The sequence below is a fragment of the Tachypleus tridentatus genome, chromosome 11 (genome assembly GCF_004210375.1).
Source record: "Tachypleus tridentatus isolate NWPU-2018 chromosome 11, ASM421037v1, whole genome shotgun sequence".
Taxonomy (NCBI): Eukaryota; Metazoa; Arthropoda; class Merostomata; order Xiphosura; family Limulidae; genus Tachypleus; species Tachypleus tridentatus.
Window position 1 is genome coordinate 62,317,593 of NC_134835.1, and position 20,404 is coordinate 62,337,996.

The window sequence follows — 20,404 nt, forward strand, 5'->3', positions numbered from 1 at the left end:
AGCATCAGCTGTTAGGTTAGATATTAGCAAGCATAGCTTTATTTATTTTTTATCACACTATTCAAACATCAAACATAAAGGAAGTAATCCGTACTTCATCTCACTGTTGTTGTTTAGGAAGTTTAACTGTCGCCACTGCTTTATTTTCTACACGAAACAGACATAAAGTGTGGCAACGCCACGTTCAGTCTGAAGTTTTATACCGACATGATTTTTTACAAAACCTCCCTATTCCAACATTTAACGATTAAGGTAATTCACCAAAGAATTAATTTAATGAAATATAGCTTGTTTAATTTATGGGCCTCTTTTGTCTTTTTTTCCACAACATAATTCTAGTTGTATCACGATACAGAACCATAGAACGTTTCTTGTTTTAAGTATTGTGTTAGTTTAATATAATAATAACAGTTTTTCGTATTCACAAGTATCTACAGGTTTGTAGATTATAGTATTTTTTCTTTTATTTTGTCAACTAGTTGCTGGCTGACAAGTGAAAATGGTCTCATATGGAGCTTTGCAGGACCAACAGCTTTTATTATATTGGTAACAAGTGTGGTTTATGATCTCAAACAAGTCGGTGATAGTTACACGTATACATGTATTGATCTTATACAAATGTCTTATACTATTATAAAATAAGTAAAAGCAATCTGGTTAGTTTAAGCATTATTTTATGTTAAATATTCATGAAATATTCCTTAAAAAGAACATTAAAAGTAATGTTTATAAACTAACCTTTAAAACATTTTCCCACATTTAGTTATTGATTACCATGTTTTATATCAAGGGGAATATAGTAAAATATGTTTTGTTTATAATCTTAAGATACTGCTAATTTCAAGAATCATTAGTGCTAAAAGCTGTAGAAAAAATATATAACTTACTAAAAACAAAGGCGTACATAGATAAGTGATTTAATGTTCTAAATATAAGGGTGATATGTAGATAGCAAAATGTTCTAAATATAAGGGTGATATATAGATAGCAAAATGTACTAAATATAAGTGATATGTAGATAGCAAAATGTTCTAAATATAAGGGTGATATGTAGATAGCAAAATGTACTAAATATAAGGGTGATATATAGATAGCAAAATGTTCTAAATATAAGGGTGATATGTAGATAGCAAAATGTACTAAATATAAGGGTGATATGTAGGTAGAAAGATGTAATGTAATAAATACAAGAGTGACACATAGAATGATGTAATGTACTAAGTGGAAGGGCACAAAAAATATAACGTACAAAATGCAATGTCGAAATATATAGAAATGTATGATTTACTAAATGCAAGGATGACACGGAAATATTATTTACCAACCTTAAGGGTGTTATATAGATAAAAAGATCCAACTTACAGAATACAAGAGTGATTCATGGTAAGATATAACTTCGTAAATAAGGATGAACTGTGTGACTGATGAAGTGTGCATAAAGAGCGTAATCTGCCTAACACATGTGTTACAAGCATAGCTTATGTGTGAAGAATACATCAGGTTACATACCAACTACAGAAAACCGTTTACGAATAATAACATCATTGTAATATTATAACTATGACAAGGTGCAACTATTGTTACAAAATATACATACCAACTATAGAAAACCGTTTACGAATAATAACATCATTGTAATATTATAACTATGACAAGGTGCAACTATTGTTACAAAATATTAACAAATAGTATCAACCATCTCCCCAGTCCACTGTTATGTAAGATATTGAACGAGCAGTTAAGTAATATGTAACGCAAATAATTAGCCGTTCAGCTCATGTTGTATATATTGGTCACTACGTTCTTCTGTTTTCACTTTTCACTGTATCACAAAGTTTGAAATTGTTCATGAATTACATGCAAGTTAGAAGTCCAAGAAGACACTTGGATGTTTCACTCATGTCTATCTAGGCACACTAAAATCGTAGTTGACCTCACCCGAAACTGTCTGCAGCCGAAACTGGACATCCTTAGAAATGATCTTAACAAGGCCGATTGGTATGGCGAATAATCGATGATATTCGTTCCGCCTAATGAAAATAGCTAATCTGTAATGTTGCCAATGGACCAATAGCATTGGAGTAATACTAATTTTACAAATTAACTGTGCTACTAGTTAATAGCATATCTCATTTGGAGAGATTTTAGGATGAAATTCAGCTTTTTTTTTTTTTTACAGACACACCACGCACATAGTAGTGACGGAAGCACGTTAGGGGAAGGTATGTGCAGTGATAGACTTATTAAATTCTACGCCCTGAAGAATGATACAATGAATATGCAATATTTTAGAGACCACATCCTATGCACAATGGCTGTGACTTCAATAAAATGAGTGTCTCTTCCACATCAGAGTTGTTAATTGGTTCTATGGAGAAGATAAAATTAATCCTGACTAGAAAGGCATACACACTATTCGAGTTCGGTCCCACAGACCGCCAGGGTATTTTATCGAGGGTGGGGGACAGAATTTTAAATCTAGAGACGATAGATTATTTTGGATATTCACTGAGGTGAATTCAAATACAAGTTTTAGTAGACCCATGGGACTCATCCTTCCATTTACCCATATAGCAACGTCACTGGTTTAAAAGATACAAATATTAACTGTGACACACCCAATCAAATTAATCCAGAAACTAAACAAAGACGCTATTGGACATAACTGTTTCAGATAAGTAGATGAAAACAACTCAGGACATTAACAATACTCTCATTTTAAACATGTAATATTGGTGTCAAGCTACGCTTATTGTTATTTAAAATCACATGTAACATTGGCGTCAGGTTACCCTTAATTTTAGTCAAAACTAACCTGTAAGCACTAACGTCGAGAGCCAGCATGGGCTCTTCTTCTTTCTCATGCACAAGGCAAAATAACAGCAACAACGTGCTTTACGACATAAGGTTTCATTAGCCCTGGACAAATGGATTATCCCCCCTGTGAATTGTAATGAATATAAGAAAAGCGTGGCCTATATACGATAGGAAATAGTTAACAGCTATTACAAGGAACAACCTTTTCCATTTGAATGGCTTTAGATTTTGTAGTCTACAGTGAAAAATGAAAAGCATTACATTTGTTTCTCTATATACGGTATATAACTTATTACTGACTGAAATTGTTGAATGATATTTTAAAGCGTTCTCACCACTACAATGTTTTGTATGTTCTGACGTGCTTGTAATACAACTGTGGCCATGATAAACAGCTTGCGATAGAACATGTATAAAAAACCAACGCGACATCCTATGTTCTGATATTACTGAAAAATCTAACCCACATACTATAACGTGTGATTGAAATAACGTGATCTACGTGTATTAATAGCCTGAATGTAATATGTCTGAAGTGATCTACACGTGAATAGCTTGATCAACGTATAATAATGTGTCAATAAAATATTACTTCCGTGTAACAGAGTTATGCCACCTGTATCTGTAAACATATGGAAACCACATGATCTATATGTGATGATATATGAATACAGCGTGAACTATATGTATTATATGTGTGACCTATATCTGTACGTGTGTGTGTGTGGAATGATCTATATATGATGATACATGAATATAGTCTGGTCTATATCTGATATATGGGAAGGAACGTAAAGGTCTATGAATGGTATTGTTACCAAAATGTTTTAATAATATACGTTTCCTGAGTAACTTAATTTGTTGAATGTTTGTGGGAATGAAATGTGTGAAAACGCTCGATAAGTCCATTATAACACAATAAAACACATAGAACTACCAACAACAAAATAAAACACACAGAAATACCAACAACACAATAAAACACACAGAACTACCAACAACAAAATAAAACACACAGAACTACCAACAACACAATAAAACACACAGAACTACCAACAACAAAATAAAACACACAGAAATACCAACAACACAATAAAACACACAGAACTACCAACAACAAAATAAAACACACAGAACTACCAACAACACAATGAAACACACAGAACTACCAATAACAAAATAAAACACACAGAACTACCAACAACACAATAAAACACACAGAACTACCAACAACAAAATAAAACACACAGAACTACCAACAACAAAATAAAACACACAGAACTACCAACAACAAAATAAAACACACAGAACTACCAACAACAAAATGAAACACACAGAACTACCAACAACAAAATAAAACACACAGAACTACCAACAACAAAATAAATGAAAACTAGAGAACCCTAAAGTAAGATTTAGTACCAAGTCTTAGAATTTCATATTCTGTTCTATATAATGTTTACAAATGTGTTCTTTGACCAGATAAATTTGGTGGTATTGGTTCTCACCTTGAAGTCTGCAACCCGGCTCGAGATCTCTCGTAAGGAAACTTCGAAATTGATAGAAATAAGGTATTTAGTTACTCGAAGGGAAAGTTTCTCTACTTTTCAAAAAGGTCCTTTTTCAAATTTTCTCTCTGAAAACTGGCCTAACTTAAAACTGCGACATAAATTAAAAATATTTATGTGCATCGTTATAGAAAACGGAAAATGAAAAAACAATCGAACTTTTGCATGCCCATATCATTACTTGTTTTCCACAGTCAAAAGGACATTTGGTAACATAGAGTTTCGTAAGTGGTATCGCTGTCATAAATTTATTATTCGCAGCTAAATAGACTCGATAGTTGAAATAAATTTATATTTCTAAAATCACTTTTATAAAGTGTGTTGTATAGCTTAAAATAAATTTAATACCTGAGATGAATCTCTTTCACAGAATTATATTTCATTGTTAAATTAAGGCTCACGCTTTTCTTTACTTTTAATAATTAAACTGTTTTTCATAAGTCTTTAGAAAGTGACAGCTATTGTACGCGTTACGTTGACCCCCAATATAACCTCTGAAGTATTGATCCTTGAAACTTGGCCTCACAACGCTAGAAAGTGGGTTGTGTAGCTTTATACTTATTTGCAGATAAACAGAACTTTGATCCTTGAAAAGCATAAAATTATTTCAAGACATCTGACGAACAAGATGTCTGACCTCGTTCCTCTCACGAGCCTGTTCTAATTAGTTTAGGCCGGACATGGCCAGGTGATTAAGGCACTCGATTCGTAATCTGCGGGTCGTCGGTTCAAATCCTCGTCGCACCAATCATGCTCGCCCTTTCAGTTTTTGTTATTCTTAAGAACCTAGCAATACAGTGGGCTTATGTGCTATGCCCAGAACGGGCATCGAAGTCTGGTTTTTGGAAACCTGGTTGTACAAGATGGTAAAACAAAAGATGATATTGCAACGTTTTGTCAGTGTTAACCTGGCATCACAAGGTACAAAAGTACAAGCAACTTAAGGAAACTTGTGAATGTAGAAGAAGAGAAGGAAATCCGCATTTAGGATTTTTCTGTTTCTACAGGTTTGATTCTTCAGCTTCCTTGTCGTCTGTGAACGCCAAGTTGACATTAGAGAAACGTCGAGTGTCATATTATCTTTTCTATTCGTCACCTGGTACTACCTATTTTCGTTTGCATAAATAGATTATGTGTGAAAGGTCTCAGTGTTTTCTTTAATAAACAAAATAATTTTTATTTTATTTTACGAAAAAAAAAAGAAAGAAAGACTACTCTGAAAGGCGTCTTCAGCCAATTTACTTTTCGGTGGGTAAAAAATTTACTATGAAACTGGTAGATGAATAGTTAAAAAATTTTCAAAACTATATTTGGTTGATATTTGAAGACAAGTAAAATAGAATAAGTTGCGGTGGCAGTGGCGTATTTAGGTAGGAGCTAAGGGGGGCTTAACCCCAGTGCCCATGGTATTAATGTGGGCCCATTGGTAATTTTATTCTATGTAAAATTACATGGGATGTATGGCTCACAAAAAGTATTAGCCCCTGGATCCACATAATCTTAAATACGCCACTGCAGCGGTTGTTGCCATAAAACGAATGTAGTTTGACAAAACTGATAGCAAAAAAAAAAAAAAAAGTGTAAGTCACTGTAAAAGGTTTAACATAATTTTCGTTCACATACTTAGTGTATTAATAAAACATACACTTCCCCACAGAAATCTGGTTCGTAGGACGTTAATTCTGGTTCCTCTGTTTGGAATTACCTGGTTGATAGGTTACGTGCAGTTTGAGACGGAAAAAATTATTATATCGTACATATTCACGATTTTAAATTCATTGCAGGTAGGTCAAAGTTTCAGTATATATACGACATGTTGAGAAACAGTTATTTTACTTTATTGTACAGTCTACACTGGCTTTATACACACTTTGTTGTGATACTTCCACTTCCTATCCTATTTACACTCATACACAGCTGTGTCTTTGTTTTGGTAAGTTTAAACGAACGGTGAATGTTGAAAGATGGCAAAGAATTATAACCCAGTATATTAACTACAGAACACGGTGCAACACTCCACTCCCTCCCTTTCCTATTTTTAATCTCCCACCTAATCTGTATGGCGTTTGTAAAGGACAGGTTTGAATTCACGTGGGCAATTTTATAGTCACTTGTGTTCTAGAACACTATTGACTATCGTCGGCTATCACGCCTATTTTGTCCTATAAAAGTCCTCCACTGGCACAGCGGTGCGTCTACAGACTTACAATGCTAAATTCCAGGTTTCGATACCTAGTACTACCTATTTGGCATCACCAAAGTTCAAACCAGATGGATTATAGAGACAACAATTGAGATAAATCGTTTCTCTTCCTCAAGTTAGTGTGCGAGAAGCCTCTCGTTCAACAAAAGGATCTGTCAGTTAATATAAGTTTTATCATAAACGTTACCCATATTGATTACACATACTTCAACAGTTTTGGTGTTCATTACTTAACTCGAATAAGTTTTATGTACTAAATATTTAAATGTGGTTTCAGATAAACCTTAGTTTCTTATTGTCTCGTACTTCTGACGAATTCTAGTATTGAACTAACGGTATCCTAGACACTCAGTTGCGGGAAGCAACAGATGTATTTGAAACACGCTGTTAAATGGAGAAACACGTGGATTAGGAGAGGCTGACTGGCTCAGAATAAATCTCCTATATATTGATAGACGTTATCTTTAACTGGCGTTCTGTTTTGCCAAATCAGTTGGCTTTACAGTCACTGCAAATGCATTTGTAGATGACTCATGAACGTAAACTTGCACATCATTGTTAAATACTGATATATGCCATTTACTGTTGTAAGTACACTAATTTCAGCTCGCCTTTAATAAAAATACAGAGACAGTTAATAACGGTATTTCAGAATACTACTGACCAATGCAATAGCTAGAATTTAGTTAATTGAGTGTGCGTTGCACCGGCGTGTTTAAAACTGTGTTGTAACCCTGTACATCCTGTTCTGGCACTGCACTTCATATTCGGACACTGTAGATCCTGTTCTGACAGAGTACCTCCTGTTCTAACACTACACTGTACCCCTATTCTGAAACTGTAGCTTTTATTTAAAATCAGTAATGAACAAATCTGTATTGTAACGTCACTTTTTTATCACAAAATATTAAACCTGTTGGCACGATACTCTCTCTTTATGACCCGAGCGTTTTTGCAAAGTGGACTTTTCTTCTTCAGGGTCGCCCCCCGCTAGTACAGCGGTATGTCTCCGGATTTACAACGCTAAAATCAGGGGTTCGATTCCCCTCGGTGGGCTGAGCAGATAGCCCTTTGTGGCTTTGCTATACGAAAAACACCCACACCCAATTCTTCAGGGTCAAACTTGGACATTACCGTATAAAGCAAAGTTTGAGGTAAAGTGAGGTTTAAGTGATATCATGAAAATCCTGAAGAATTTTCGGTAGCTTTGAATGTACTGTTATAAGTTTTTCTCATTTCCGTTGCAATATCACCGTAAACAAGAATATAAAAAAGTAAGACGTTGTGTTTTTAAACAGATAAGTTGATAGTTGTTTTAAAATAATTTCTTGAACGTAAATGCTTTTATAACATCATAAACTTATTGCTTAGACATACATTGTTGATTGTATCTGGCATTACAGTTACGACAGAAAGGTGTACGAACACCTGCGTCTCGAGTAGTTCTTTGCTTATAACATAAAAAGTATCACGATTAGGATAATAGACGTGGGTTATATTATAAAAATTATGCTAACACACATCTATATAAATTTTTATGTAAATTAAACGACAAATAAACTGTTTATAAACAAATAACCAAAAATAGGAGAGACAGAAAGTGTACGTACATTTCAGAACGTGTGAAAAACTGATATTCCCGTAAAAATTTTGCCAAATTATTGTAAAATACAAGTCTCGTGTGTCTCTTTCGTGTATTGTTACACAAAATAATGTGCCGAAATCTACTGTTCAAAGCATAATTGCCAAGTTTAAGCTTTCAGGATCAACTGCTAACCTCCGTTCCGAACGCCCCACCAAATGTCCAGAGAGAACCAAGAGGAAAGTTCTCAGAGAAGTTAGTAGCAACCCTCGTTTAACACGTAATGACATACAGAAACTGGTAAGAAAAACTGGGGTTGAAGTAAGCACCTCTACAGTTACGAACATATTGTGCTCTTCTGGGTTCAAAGTATGCCGTCCTCTTAGAACTCCATATTTAAAGCCTGTTCATTTAGAAGCACGATTGACGTATGCAAGAAAGCATGCAGATAAACCCTTTACCTATTGGAAGTGTATTATTTGGTAAGACGAGACTAAAATCGAGCTTTTCGGCCGCAATGATGTTCACAATATTTTCCGTAAGAAGGGGGAACGAAATCTTCCAAAGAACACCGTCCCTACAGTTAAACACGGAGGTGGTTCGATCATGCTATGGGGTTCCTTCAGCTCTTCTGGTACAGGCATCCTTCACCGCGTCAACTGGATTATGAAAAAAGAAAAGTACGTTGATATATTAGGCACTTATATCAAGAATGATGCTCGGAACTTGTGGCTTGGGTGTCGTTGGATCTTCTAGCACGACAATGACCTTAAGCACACATCGAAATATGTGGAATCCTCGTTGCAGGGGAACCATATAAGCGTTCTGGAGTGGCCATCGCAGTCACCCGATCTCAACCCAATTGAAAACGTTTGGCATGAGTTGAAGACCAGGGTTCATCAGCGTTATCTGAAAAACTTGCAAGAGTTGGAGGCCTTCTGTAAAGAAGAATGGAAAAAAATACCAGTCGAGTACTATCAAACGATCATGGAGGACTATGAGGAGATATTGCGCCGAGTAATTCACCTGAAAGACTACATAACTGACTATTCAAATAGACGCACGAACACTTTCTGCTCTCCTATGTTTGGTTATTTGTTTATAAACAGTTTATTTGTCGTTCAATTTAAATAACAATTTATGTAGATGTGTATTAATATTGTATTTATAATATACCATACTTTCATTATCCTAATCGTGATACTTTTCACGTTATAAGGAAAAAACTACTCACGACGCAGGGGTACGAACACTTTCTGTCATAACTGTATGAAGAATATTCATCCTCTTATTGGTGAAATTCTGTATCACATAATGTATACGTATATGATTATCCCTCTTTTAGGGCCTATGGATCTGTCTTTTTCATCTGATAATGAAGAAAGAATGTAGATTAGTTATTTCCAAATCCATTATGAATAACGCTGTATCTCTGGCACAACATTTTACGGTAAGTAAACTGTAAAGTAAGTCATGAAGAGACATTCGTAATAAATAATAGTTGTTGACGTTTATACATATAGTTATGGCCCTTTGAAAGCTGCTAGAATCCAGCTGCTAGTTTTGATTGCCTCAGAGAACTACAAAATATTTTAATTGCCACAAATCGAACTACTTCAAAATATAATAGGATTTCATTATGTGGCTGTTTTGTTTCAACCACAAGACACTTACAATTAAGTAGCCAAGCTACATAAACTCAGAACAACACACACACAAACGCTGTTGAAAATAATAAGCTGGTCATTTTGTTTCTTTGTATTTAGAGAAGTTTGTAAATTATAAAAGTTTTCGTTATTCGAATTTCCATAAAAAGTATAATTGTTATTTTCTCTCTAAATTTTTCTTTTAGCACACAAAAAGAGGAGGATTGAGGCGTGCCACAACAATAGAGCTAAGCATGACTAATCCTGTTTAAATATGCGTTGATGAAATTTTGCTATTGTTTTAAATTAAAATGCTGGGCACAGAGAAAAAGTGAGAAAAACACACACACAAAATAGTTAATAATTGCACACACTTCCCACTGTATCACTACACAGAAGTTAATAATTACACACACTTCCCACTGTATCACTACACAGAAGAATCATCAAGATACTTATTGTTACTTAACAGTTTTGTAGATACATGTATAAAGTACAGTCTTGGCCAAAATATTTAAATATTTTGCAAAAAATAAGACAATGATTATTAAGGTGGAATAAAAATACACTTAACGCTTTCAAACTGAAAACTGAATGTAATTTAAATTTAAAAATATACAAATGTAATTTGTATGACACAAGTTCTGTGGACATCGTGATCGATTTATTAGAACACCAAACAATTTTATCAGATACCTGTAGGAAGATGTGTAATTCAGCGTTTCACCTATCACAATATAAACTTACCAAAACATATGAAATGATAAAATATAATATCATATAACTAGTGTCTGTAACCTTAGACAGGTTCATATTAAACATTAAGTATTTGAAAGGTATTCTATGTACTTTAAAATACGTAAGTGCACTGCCGTCCGATGAGTCGGCGTAACTATGAAGGCTTAACACACTTAAAATCAGGTTTCGATACCCGAAGTAGGCAGGGTACAAATAGTCCAATGTATATATAGATTTCTGCTTGACACTAAACACACAAATAAAGCATTAATGTTAATTTTAACATTATTTAAATATTAAATTAAAGAAACTTATTTGTTATAGGATCTTTTGCAGCAACATTGGTTGCAACAAGACCAAGTAAACAAGTTGGTATTACAATAATATTGTAACAAATATTTGTTGTTGTCTGTGTATGTATAAACTTTTTCGGCAAGACTTGTGATAAACATAGTTTCTTCTCTTTGTGATTAACAATTTTTCGGTTGTGTATTTTCCATTATTCACTGCTTTTGTGTTTCGTAAGTAAGATGATTTTCAGTGAACACTCCCAAGAACGGTCACAATGGGTATGAATCTATTGATTACTGATCCAAGGGCCGTAACACATTGATTCAATAGGTAGTGGAACTTTCGCAATGGGTATGATCATAAATATGGTTTTAAGTCTCACTTCCATTAGTTTTTCATGGTTTTTGGTTAGCCTCGGAGATTCAAATTAGTAATGAATTTTACATACTGACACAACAAAGAAAATTAATATTCATAGCAATTTTAAAAAGTAAACCAAAAATAATAAAGCAAATATACTTTCAATACAACTTAATAAGTGGAAAATTAATTTGCTAAAGTAGGAATAGTGAATCGAAAAATAGGTTTGGTCTCTGTGTTATCTTTTTTTCACTGGAATTCACGATTTTTCGAGGAATTGATATTAACATACAAATAAATAACCAGTTAGTCCCCTGAATAGTTTTTGTTGAATTCCGAGGAAAGCTCTTGCAACAGTATCTGTGCTAATCGCCCCTAATTTCGAAGCGATAGACTAGAAGGAAGACAACTAGATAATACTCTACTGTCAACTCTTATACTTTATTTACCAAAGAAGAATGGGGTTAGCTGCCTCATTATAATGTTCTTATGGCTGAATTGGTAAGCATGTTTGGTAACGAGATTCGATTCCGCTACCCGGATATTGTGTATTGAGCACCCTAAACGCCAGACCCCTAAATAATAACGGATAACACTATATCACATGTACTTCAAACACCTAAAATATTTTCGGCAATAAATGGGGAGTAAAGAGACATGTATCTAAAACAAACATACTGCTTTCATTTCACCACCATGTGTTACATACTGTACTTCATGTCCAGGTAGTTAAGGCGCTCCGAGGGTCGTGGGTTTGAATCCTCGTCACACCAAACATGCATGCCCTTTCAGCTGTGGGGGCGTTATAATGTGACGGTCAATCCCATTATTCGTTCGTAAAAGAGTACCTCAAGAGTTGGCGGTGATGACTAGCTGCCTTTCCTCTAGCCTTACACTGCAAAATTAGGGACGGCTAGCGCAGATGGCCCTCGTGTAGCTTTGCGCGAAATTCAAAAACAAACATTCTATATTTATCTGCTTCACTCTTCTAAGAAGAGCCGTGAATTCTCCGAAACTAGTCTGTTCAGTAAGAATATATTAAGCCTATATATATACATATATCATATTTTCGTCTCTGAAGTTTGCATTTTGGTGAAACGAAGATACTAACTTACGAAAGATAAGCTTTTGTCATTTTGTTCCTAACTCTTTGGTCGATGATGGTCATACCCTATTATTTCTTTACTTTTTCACAATAGAAGATGCAATGACAGCGTTTTCATGTTAAGAGCTGTTGTCTCAGCTAAATGATAATATATTCAAGAAAATCTAATAAAGTGTTTCATAACATTATCAGTACGGCTGACCTTTTAATATATGATCTAAATAAACTAAAACCAATGTTGAACAAAAATTGTTTTTAAGGCGGTTTATTAAACTCAGTATTGAGAAAATGTTAAAACACTTATCTAATCATACATTAATAAAATTCGACGTTCCTAAAATGAAAGTTTTGTATCTTTTACGTATGATGTTGTTCACTGTATTCATATCAACAATAAATATAAAACTGTCATAAGAAGAAAACTCGAGTTATAGCTTGTGCTCAAATCTTCTGTAAGACTTTAGAATCTTTCTCCAGTTAATTCATTAATATGCTTAATCCTAAACATAGAAGCTGTGTAGTTTATGAATGTCGTTCCCCACTGTGTGAGAGGCTTACAACATTTCTACAATACAAGAAGACTTGTCTGTGAACATATGTTTAAAACAAATGGAGTGTAGAAAATAAGATGATGTTAAAGATACTTCTCATTTAATGAAAGTAGATTTGAACAATCAACAAACTGCTGCTGGGTGTTCATTAGTTATATAAGAAACAAACGATGTACAGTATTATTCTATTAAGAAAGCAAGTTTAAAGAATTGTTTTTTTTTAATAAAACACAAGTATACAAATTAATTTTTAAACGGACACAGATATACAGAAGTACAGTGGTGTCAAATATATTGCATCACCTACTTTTTTCGTACGTTTCTTTGGAATCGTCGGTTGTTTTGAGGTCCTAATGTGTTCTATGGATGATGCAATACTGTTTAATCATTACATTAGCTAATTACAGGCTAATTTTCTGGGCATTGCGTCAAACATTTTTCTGACTATAAAAGTAGCCCTTAACTTAGCTTAGAAGCGTATTTATTACAACGTGCATGTAATGCTACTACGGTCAAAGGTTGCGAATTAACTCCATGGAAAAACAGCAGTCGTTATTTCTTTGAACAAAGATAGATTTGGGAAAGACGGATTGCTAGAGAGATTTAGTTTAACCTATTTACAGTGAGCCGTTGGATGCGGAGACATAGAAAGATTGGCTGTGTGAAGTGGCGGAAAGGAAGAAGTTGGAAGAAAGCTTTCATAGAAGTTGATGATGGTGTTTATGAGTCTGAAGAATTGTCGACTGTCGTCCACGGATCCTAAAAGAGCATAACATAAAACATCAGGAATCACTGTCACCGTCTGGTCTTGTCCATGCTCAACCAGTGTCCTAGTAAGACAGCCAAAAAAGAAACCACTCCTCACCAAAGGAAGGAGAGGCTCAACTAGGTCAATGACCATGCTAACTGGACTGAAGCTATGTGAAATAAAGTGATCTTCTCAGATGAATCAAAATTCAACCTACACAAGTCTGATGGGAAACACTATATGACAGTGATATGGAGAACAGTTTCATCCAATTGGATGCAACTGTGAAACAACCACGGTTAATACAAGGTTGCATCTTTAGACAAAGTGTGGGGTGATTACACTTTGTGAAAGGCATTGTTAATACCGACAAGTACATCAAAAGTTTCCAGTTCCAGTAAAAACCAACAATTCGGGATCACTTCAGGGGAAGTGACTAATGTACATTCCAGAATAGCCCTCTTCCATGCCACAGGGTCAGAAATGTTAGTAATATTCATGCACCATATGCAGTAGACGTGAAGTAAGGAAGACATTTCACTCTATGTCTATTTAAGATATAACTTACGTGTTATTCCATTACTTCAGGTAAATAACTGTCATCAAAAGGAGATGATTAAGAGTCAACGCTAGTCAGGCAACAGCGAATATCTCAATTCTATCGAAAACTACTGGAATACAAAGAGTAATAAAGCGCAAGAAAAGAAACAGAAAAATATACTGAAACTGCAGGAAGCTCTGATCCGCATATGGTATTATGAAGTTACCCATTCCTCGATTTAGATTTAGTGCTTCATACTCACTATCCCACAGCGATGTCAAGCAGTTATCAAGGCCAGAGGAAAAAAAAAAATCAAATATTAAAAAACACAACATACTATATGACTGTTTTTTATCAATTACATTAATATAATATTTAGAAACAACAGTGAATCTCGTGGTCCATCTCGGCTGTCCCATCCTCTAGGCCAAATTATAGAGAAATTAAAGATGGCATTTATCATTCATATATTTATCAAGCTTATGTTTAAACTCAATCAAATTTACTGCCTCCACAACTGTTGAAGGCAACCCATTCCCTGGAGAAACACCATTTAAAAAAATAAAAATATCAAAGTTGAAGATGTCTTCTATTTGGCCTAAATCTATATTTATGTCCCCTAGTTCTATAATTTTCACTGAATGAATATGAATAATGTTAATGCATCAACATTATCAATTACTTTTACAATCTTAAACACTTCACTTAGATACCTTCTAACTCAAGAGAAAACAATTTTAAAAATATTAATCCATCTCTTCCAGGTACCATTTAGTAACCCGCCTCTGAATCCTTTTCAACAATTCACTGTCTTTCCCAAGGTAAAGAGCTCAGGACTGAACACAATGCTCCAATGTGGCCTAACAAGTGATCTATACAATGAAGTTATAACTTCTTTAAACTTGTATTTAGTGTTTCTGTAGATACAACCTAAAATCATATTTGCCTTACAGCTACCAACAGCACACTGCTTGGATGGTTTAAGAAACTAGATATTTTTTTTTTTCATGACACTGTTAAGGTTATTCCCATACAAATCATACTTATAATGCAAATTATGATAATCTATATACAATATCTTGCACTTACCATAATTAAAACCCATCTGGCATTTATTTAACCAATGCACTAAATAACCTAAATATTTTTATAGAGCAGCAGCATCCTCTTCAGAGCCAGCAACACCCAAGACCTTGATATCATCAGCAAATTTAAGAAGTTCATTGACCATTCCTTCATCTGTGTCATTAATGTAAATCAAAAGAGAGTAGTCCTAAGACTGAGCCCTGAGATATAGCACTTGCAAGATTAATCCAGTTTGACTGAATTCAAATTATAACAACCCTCTACTTTATTCCATCAAGCCACTGTTTTATCCAATTAATTAAATTATCTCCAACACCTATACAGATACGTTTTTTTACAATACTATTATGTGTCACTTTGTCAAATGCTTTCTGAGAATTTAGATACACTAAATTTAACATTCTTACCCTCATCTACATATGCAGTTATATTTTCAAAGCCCTTCACAATATTTGTAAGGTATGATTTTCTCTTAATGAAACAATGTTGACTATCCAATAAAATTCTAAACTTAGATAAATGGCTTTGCAAAGTATCTTTTATCAGACTTTCCAAACTCTTCGAACAACTGATATAAAACTAGTAATTCTATTATTACAGTGACAACTTCTTTTACCTCCCTTGAAGATAGAAATGACATTAGCTAATTTCCAATGTGTTGTTATTTGTCCACTGTTCTAGGATTTACAAAAAATTATGAAAAGAGACTCACATATCCAATTTTTGACCTCCTTTGAAACCCTTGGGGAAACATTTCTGGCCCAGAAGCCTTATCAATTTTTAAACTTCCCAATTTCTTTAACAAGTTCAGAATTTATGTAATTTTCTTGGTGAAGTTTGTTTTCATTTATCAATTTCTCAAGAAAAGAATTATTGGTTAGTATTTATTAATAAAGGTGAAGATAAAACAGAATTTAATAACCTAGCTATTCTATAATTAGCAGGTACAAGCCTTCCTTTATCACCCCTCAAGGGTCCTATCTCCATCCTAATATTTTCTTTACCCCTAACATACTTCAAAAAAACTTGTACTATTAATTTTTATGTTTTCAGTATAATTTGTTTTATACATCCTTTTGATGTCCTAATTTTCTGTTTTACAAACTTCCTTGACCCTTTATAATTTTCTAAATCTTCTATAATAACAAACAATTAAAATTTCTTAAATTTATGGTACTTTTCTTTAATTTTATTTCTTATTTCCTTTGTGAGTCAACCTGGTTTTATACTTGCTGCTATCCTTTTCTTTATATAAAGAATATATTTGTTTTTGATACTGAATTTTTTTTAAGTTTCCACATTTGCTCAGCTTCTCAATAACTCAGCTACCCAATACACAACAGATAATTCTTGTTGAATCCCTTCAAAAATAGCTATTTTTCAAATTTGGAATCAAAATATCATTATTCCTGATATCCATTTGCAGAAAAACATGAAACCTAATACAGCAATAATCACTTGAACATAGATGTTCCCCAAATTTCCATCCTCTCAATCATTATATTAGAAGTTAGCAATAAATCTAAAATATCATTACTTCTAACAGGATCCTTGACCAACTGGTAAATAAATCTATCTTGAACAGTTTTCAGAAACTTTCCTCCCTCATGGTTTGACTCTGAAATTTTCCAATCCATATGTCTGAAATTAAAATCACACATAACAATGATGTCACTAACAGATGGAGTCTTAACTTAACTGTAAAATTTCTCACTAATTTCATCAGTTTCATTTTTGGTTTGTAACTAATTCCTACTAATACTTTTTTTGTTTGATATCCACTAACAGAAATCCAAATGAAATCAGTCTCCTTGCTATTACCCTTAATATTCTCAACTGCAACAGGATGTAACTCACACTTTACATATAGAGCCACTCCTTCCTCTGTCTTTACTACTCTGTCCCTATTAAATAACCCATAACAATGTATTTCAAAGAAATTTCTGCCATCAAAATTGTCTAATTTGACTATGTTTAATTATTCCCATTATATTGAAACCTTTTATTCCTACCAGTGGTCTAAAATTACCTATTTCTTATTCTTCTAGCATTAAAATACTAACAATTAAGCCTGTCCTTATAACTATTTTTATACTGATTTTCCATGCTAAACTTTCCTCAATTTTGTTTCATTTAGTTTATTTTTGCCCTCACCACTATCTAGTCATTGTTTAAAACTTCCCTTAAAGCTGAGTTAATAGGCCCTTGCAAACATGCCAGACCCTTTGCTACTTAAGTGTAAACCATCCATTCCAAAAAGTTCCCTTCTCTCACTAAACTAATCACACAAGTCCAAACAGCTAACCTGCTCATCCTTACACACTTATTTCAGTCTAGCGTTTAGCTCTATGATCTACTCAAAATTTCATCTCTATAATTAATTTTTGACAGTGTTCCTGACACATTCAATTTATGGCCTCTATCTTTAAATGCTTTTATCAATCCCTTGTACTTATTAATTAGCTCCCCTGACTTGCTCTTGCCTATATCGTTAACCTCTAAGTGCACAACGAAAACTACATCGTTGGCAGTCCCCTTCATCATATCTCTTGCTCTGTCAGTTATGTCTTTCACCTGTGCCCCAAGGTAGTATTCACAATTTACCCCGCAGACTATTTTATCTACATATTGTGTCAAGGAGTCGTCTATAACTATAACCTATTTAAGTTCATAATCCATATCCTTCTTTATTCCTTTTACTTTTCTTACCTCCAACAGTTCCTCGTCTGCATAAGCCAAGAGCTGAAATCTGGTGCTCAGTGGATTATGATACAATTAAGTTTACAAATTTTAACCCTAATACTGCCCTTTCTAACTTCTTGAAAGTCAGTGTTAATCTTAGATGATGCCTCCCGCATATGTAAAAACCTAAGCTTCTTTTGAAGTTCTGTTGTCATTTCACACAGTTTATACTTCTCTATCTATTTACTCCAACTTTTCCGCCAACCTGCAAATTCTACCTTTAAATTGGATATTCTCACTACTAGATTTTAAAAGTGCATAGTAGTCCAGGGTTCTCAAATAAAATCCATATATTGCATCAATCGCACCTAGCAAACTGGGAATACTTTGTATTATTTGTAGAATTAAAATAGACACTCAGTACTATGATTAGATGCCAGTAGCTTGTTGTTAACACTGTTAAGTCTAAATACGACAATTAACTAGTTTTTAAGCTTGTATTTATTAAGTAAACTAATGCGCCTAATTTGTCTTACAATCTCATTGCAAGTTGAATTATAACTAAGCCTAAAGGACCGTTACATGTACTAAGCCTAATCTAACGTTTCACTACACATTATACTACTAAAATGTAAATTAAAAGCTTATCCGTACTACCTGGGTCCTCAATATTACTAAATCTAGTTATTTTTTGCTATGCAAACCTAATTTGTAAATATAAAAATAATTAAACCAAATAACATTAAAAAATCCACATGATTATAAAAATTTAGTTGTAATGTAAGCCTAAAAAAAAACATTTCCGCGTACTAAGCCTAATCTAACGTAATACCCTCGGTGTTGAAGAGGACACAACTAAATATTAAAATAAAAAACAAACTCTATGGTTACTTTTTATCACTTAGGTTATTGGCGTTATCCTTATATCCAGGTTTTCTTCCTCGGCAAGCATTTTCATATTTAACCCAATGTAACATAAAATAATGTTCAGGGATAACAAAGGTTCTAGTGGTTCATCTCTACTATCATATTCTAAACTAAAAGAATTATACACTGCTGGCCAAAATCTTAAGGCTTGTTTGTTTGTTTTGAATTCCGCACAAAGCTACTCGAGGGCTATCTGTGCTAGCCGTCCCTAATTTAGCAGTGTAAGACTAGATGGAAGGCAGCTAGTTATCACTACCCACCGCCAACTCTTGGGCTACTCTTTTACCAACGAATAGTGGGATTGACCGAACATTATAACGCTCTCACGGCTGAAAGGGCCTGCATGTTTGGCGCGACGGGGATGCGAACCCGCGACCCTCAGATTACGAGTCGCACGCCTTAACACGCTTGGCCATGCCAGGCCCTCGAAAAATGAAAATAAGAAAAGCTCATAATCTGAGGGTCGCGGGTTCGAATCACTGTCGCAACAAACATGCTCGCCCTTTCAGCCGTGAGGGCGTTATAATGTGACGATCAATCCCACTATTCGTTGGTAAAAGAGTAGCCCAAGAGTTGGCAGTGAGTGATGATGACTAGGTGCCTTCCCTCTAGTCTTACACTGCTAAATTAGAGACGGCTAGCGCATATATCCCTCGTTAGATTTGCGCGACATTTAAAACAAACAAACAAACAAAGAAAAGGGAAAATAAAAATAAAAATACTTTTTAGCATTTAATAGGGAAAATGTGAACACTATGAAAGTAGCCTAAATACTAGCTGGTCAAAAGTTTAAGACCGTACTGAAACGAAGCGTTAATCGGTAAACACATAACAAAATTTAGTTATTTGTGTTCAAGCATTAGCGTTGTCAACATTTCCCACTGACATCTCCTGTGTTACATTGGGTAAACACATGGCAAAGGATAAAAAGTTGACAGAGTTTGAACGTGGCAGAATTTTCGAGCTGCAAAAGCAAGGTCTCTCTCAACGTGCCATTGCTGATGAAATTGGGCGTAGTAAAACTGCTGTTGCAAATTTCTTAAAAGACCCTGAGGAATACGGAACGAGAATTTCGAGTGGTCAGCCTAAGAAAATTTCGCTGGCGTTGAGCAGGAGGATTCGATGGGTTGTTCGGCAAGACACCAGCCGATCGTCGAACCAGATTAAGACACTTACGGACGCAGAATGCAGCTCAAGAACGACAAGACAGCATTTACGAGAGAAAGGCTTTAAAAACCGTAAACGTCTTCAAAGGCCACGCCTCCTTCTACACCACGAAACAGCTCAGTTAAACTTTGCTGAGAAGCACCAAACATGGGATGTAGAAAAGTGGACGAAGGTTTTGTTCTCTGATGAGAAAATATTTAACCTTGATGGTCCAGATGGCTTCCAACGTTACTGGCACGATAAGAATATCCCACCGGAGACATTTTCTACACGACACAGTGGAGGAGGTTCCATCATGATCTGGGACGCTTTCTCCTTTCATGGAATAATGGAACTTCAGGTTATACAGGGGCGTCAAACAGCAGCTGGCTACATTGGCATGTTAGAGAGAG

The 20,404-nt window shown here is 34.5% G+C and overlaps 1 protein-coding gene across 10 annotated transcripts in view; it reads left to right on the forward strand.

The window, feature by feature from the left end:
* Positions 1-11,017, forward strand: part of LOC143232287 (adhesion G protein-coupled receptor L3-like) — a 70,258-nt gene extending 59,241 nt beyond the window's left edge. For 6 of the 10 annotated variants that reach the window (XM_076467501.1, XM_076467498.1, XM_076467497.1 and 3 more), the window contains 5 exons: positions 480-546; positions 4,300-4,388; positions 6,043-6,169; positions 9,516-9,620; positions 10,023-11,017. In XM_076467501.1, coding sequence (XP_076323616.1) covers positions 480-546; positions 4,300-4,388; positions 6,043-6,169; positions 9,516-9,620; positions 10,023-10,088 — 454 coding nt within the window. In that variant the 3' untranslated portion in view covers positions 10,089-11,017. Of the gene's footprint in view, positions 1-479; positions 547-2,179; positions 2,223-4,299; positions 4,389-6,042; positions 6,170-9,515; positions 9,621-10,022 lie in introns of those variants that run through there. The other 4 variants (XR_013017478.1, XR_013017477.1, XR_013017480.1 and 1 more) reach the window with 4 other exon arrangements.
* Positions 11,018-20,404: the final 9,387 nt, after the last annotated feature.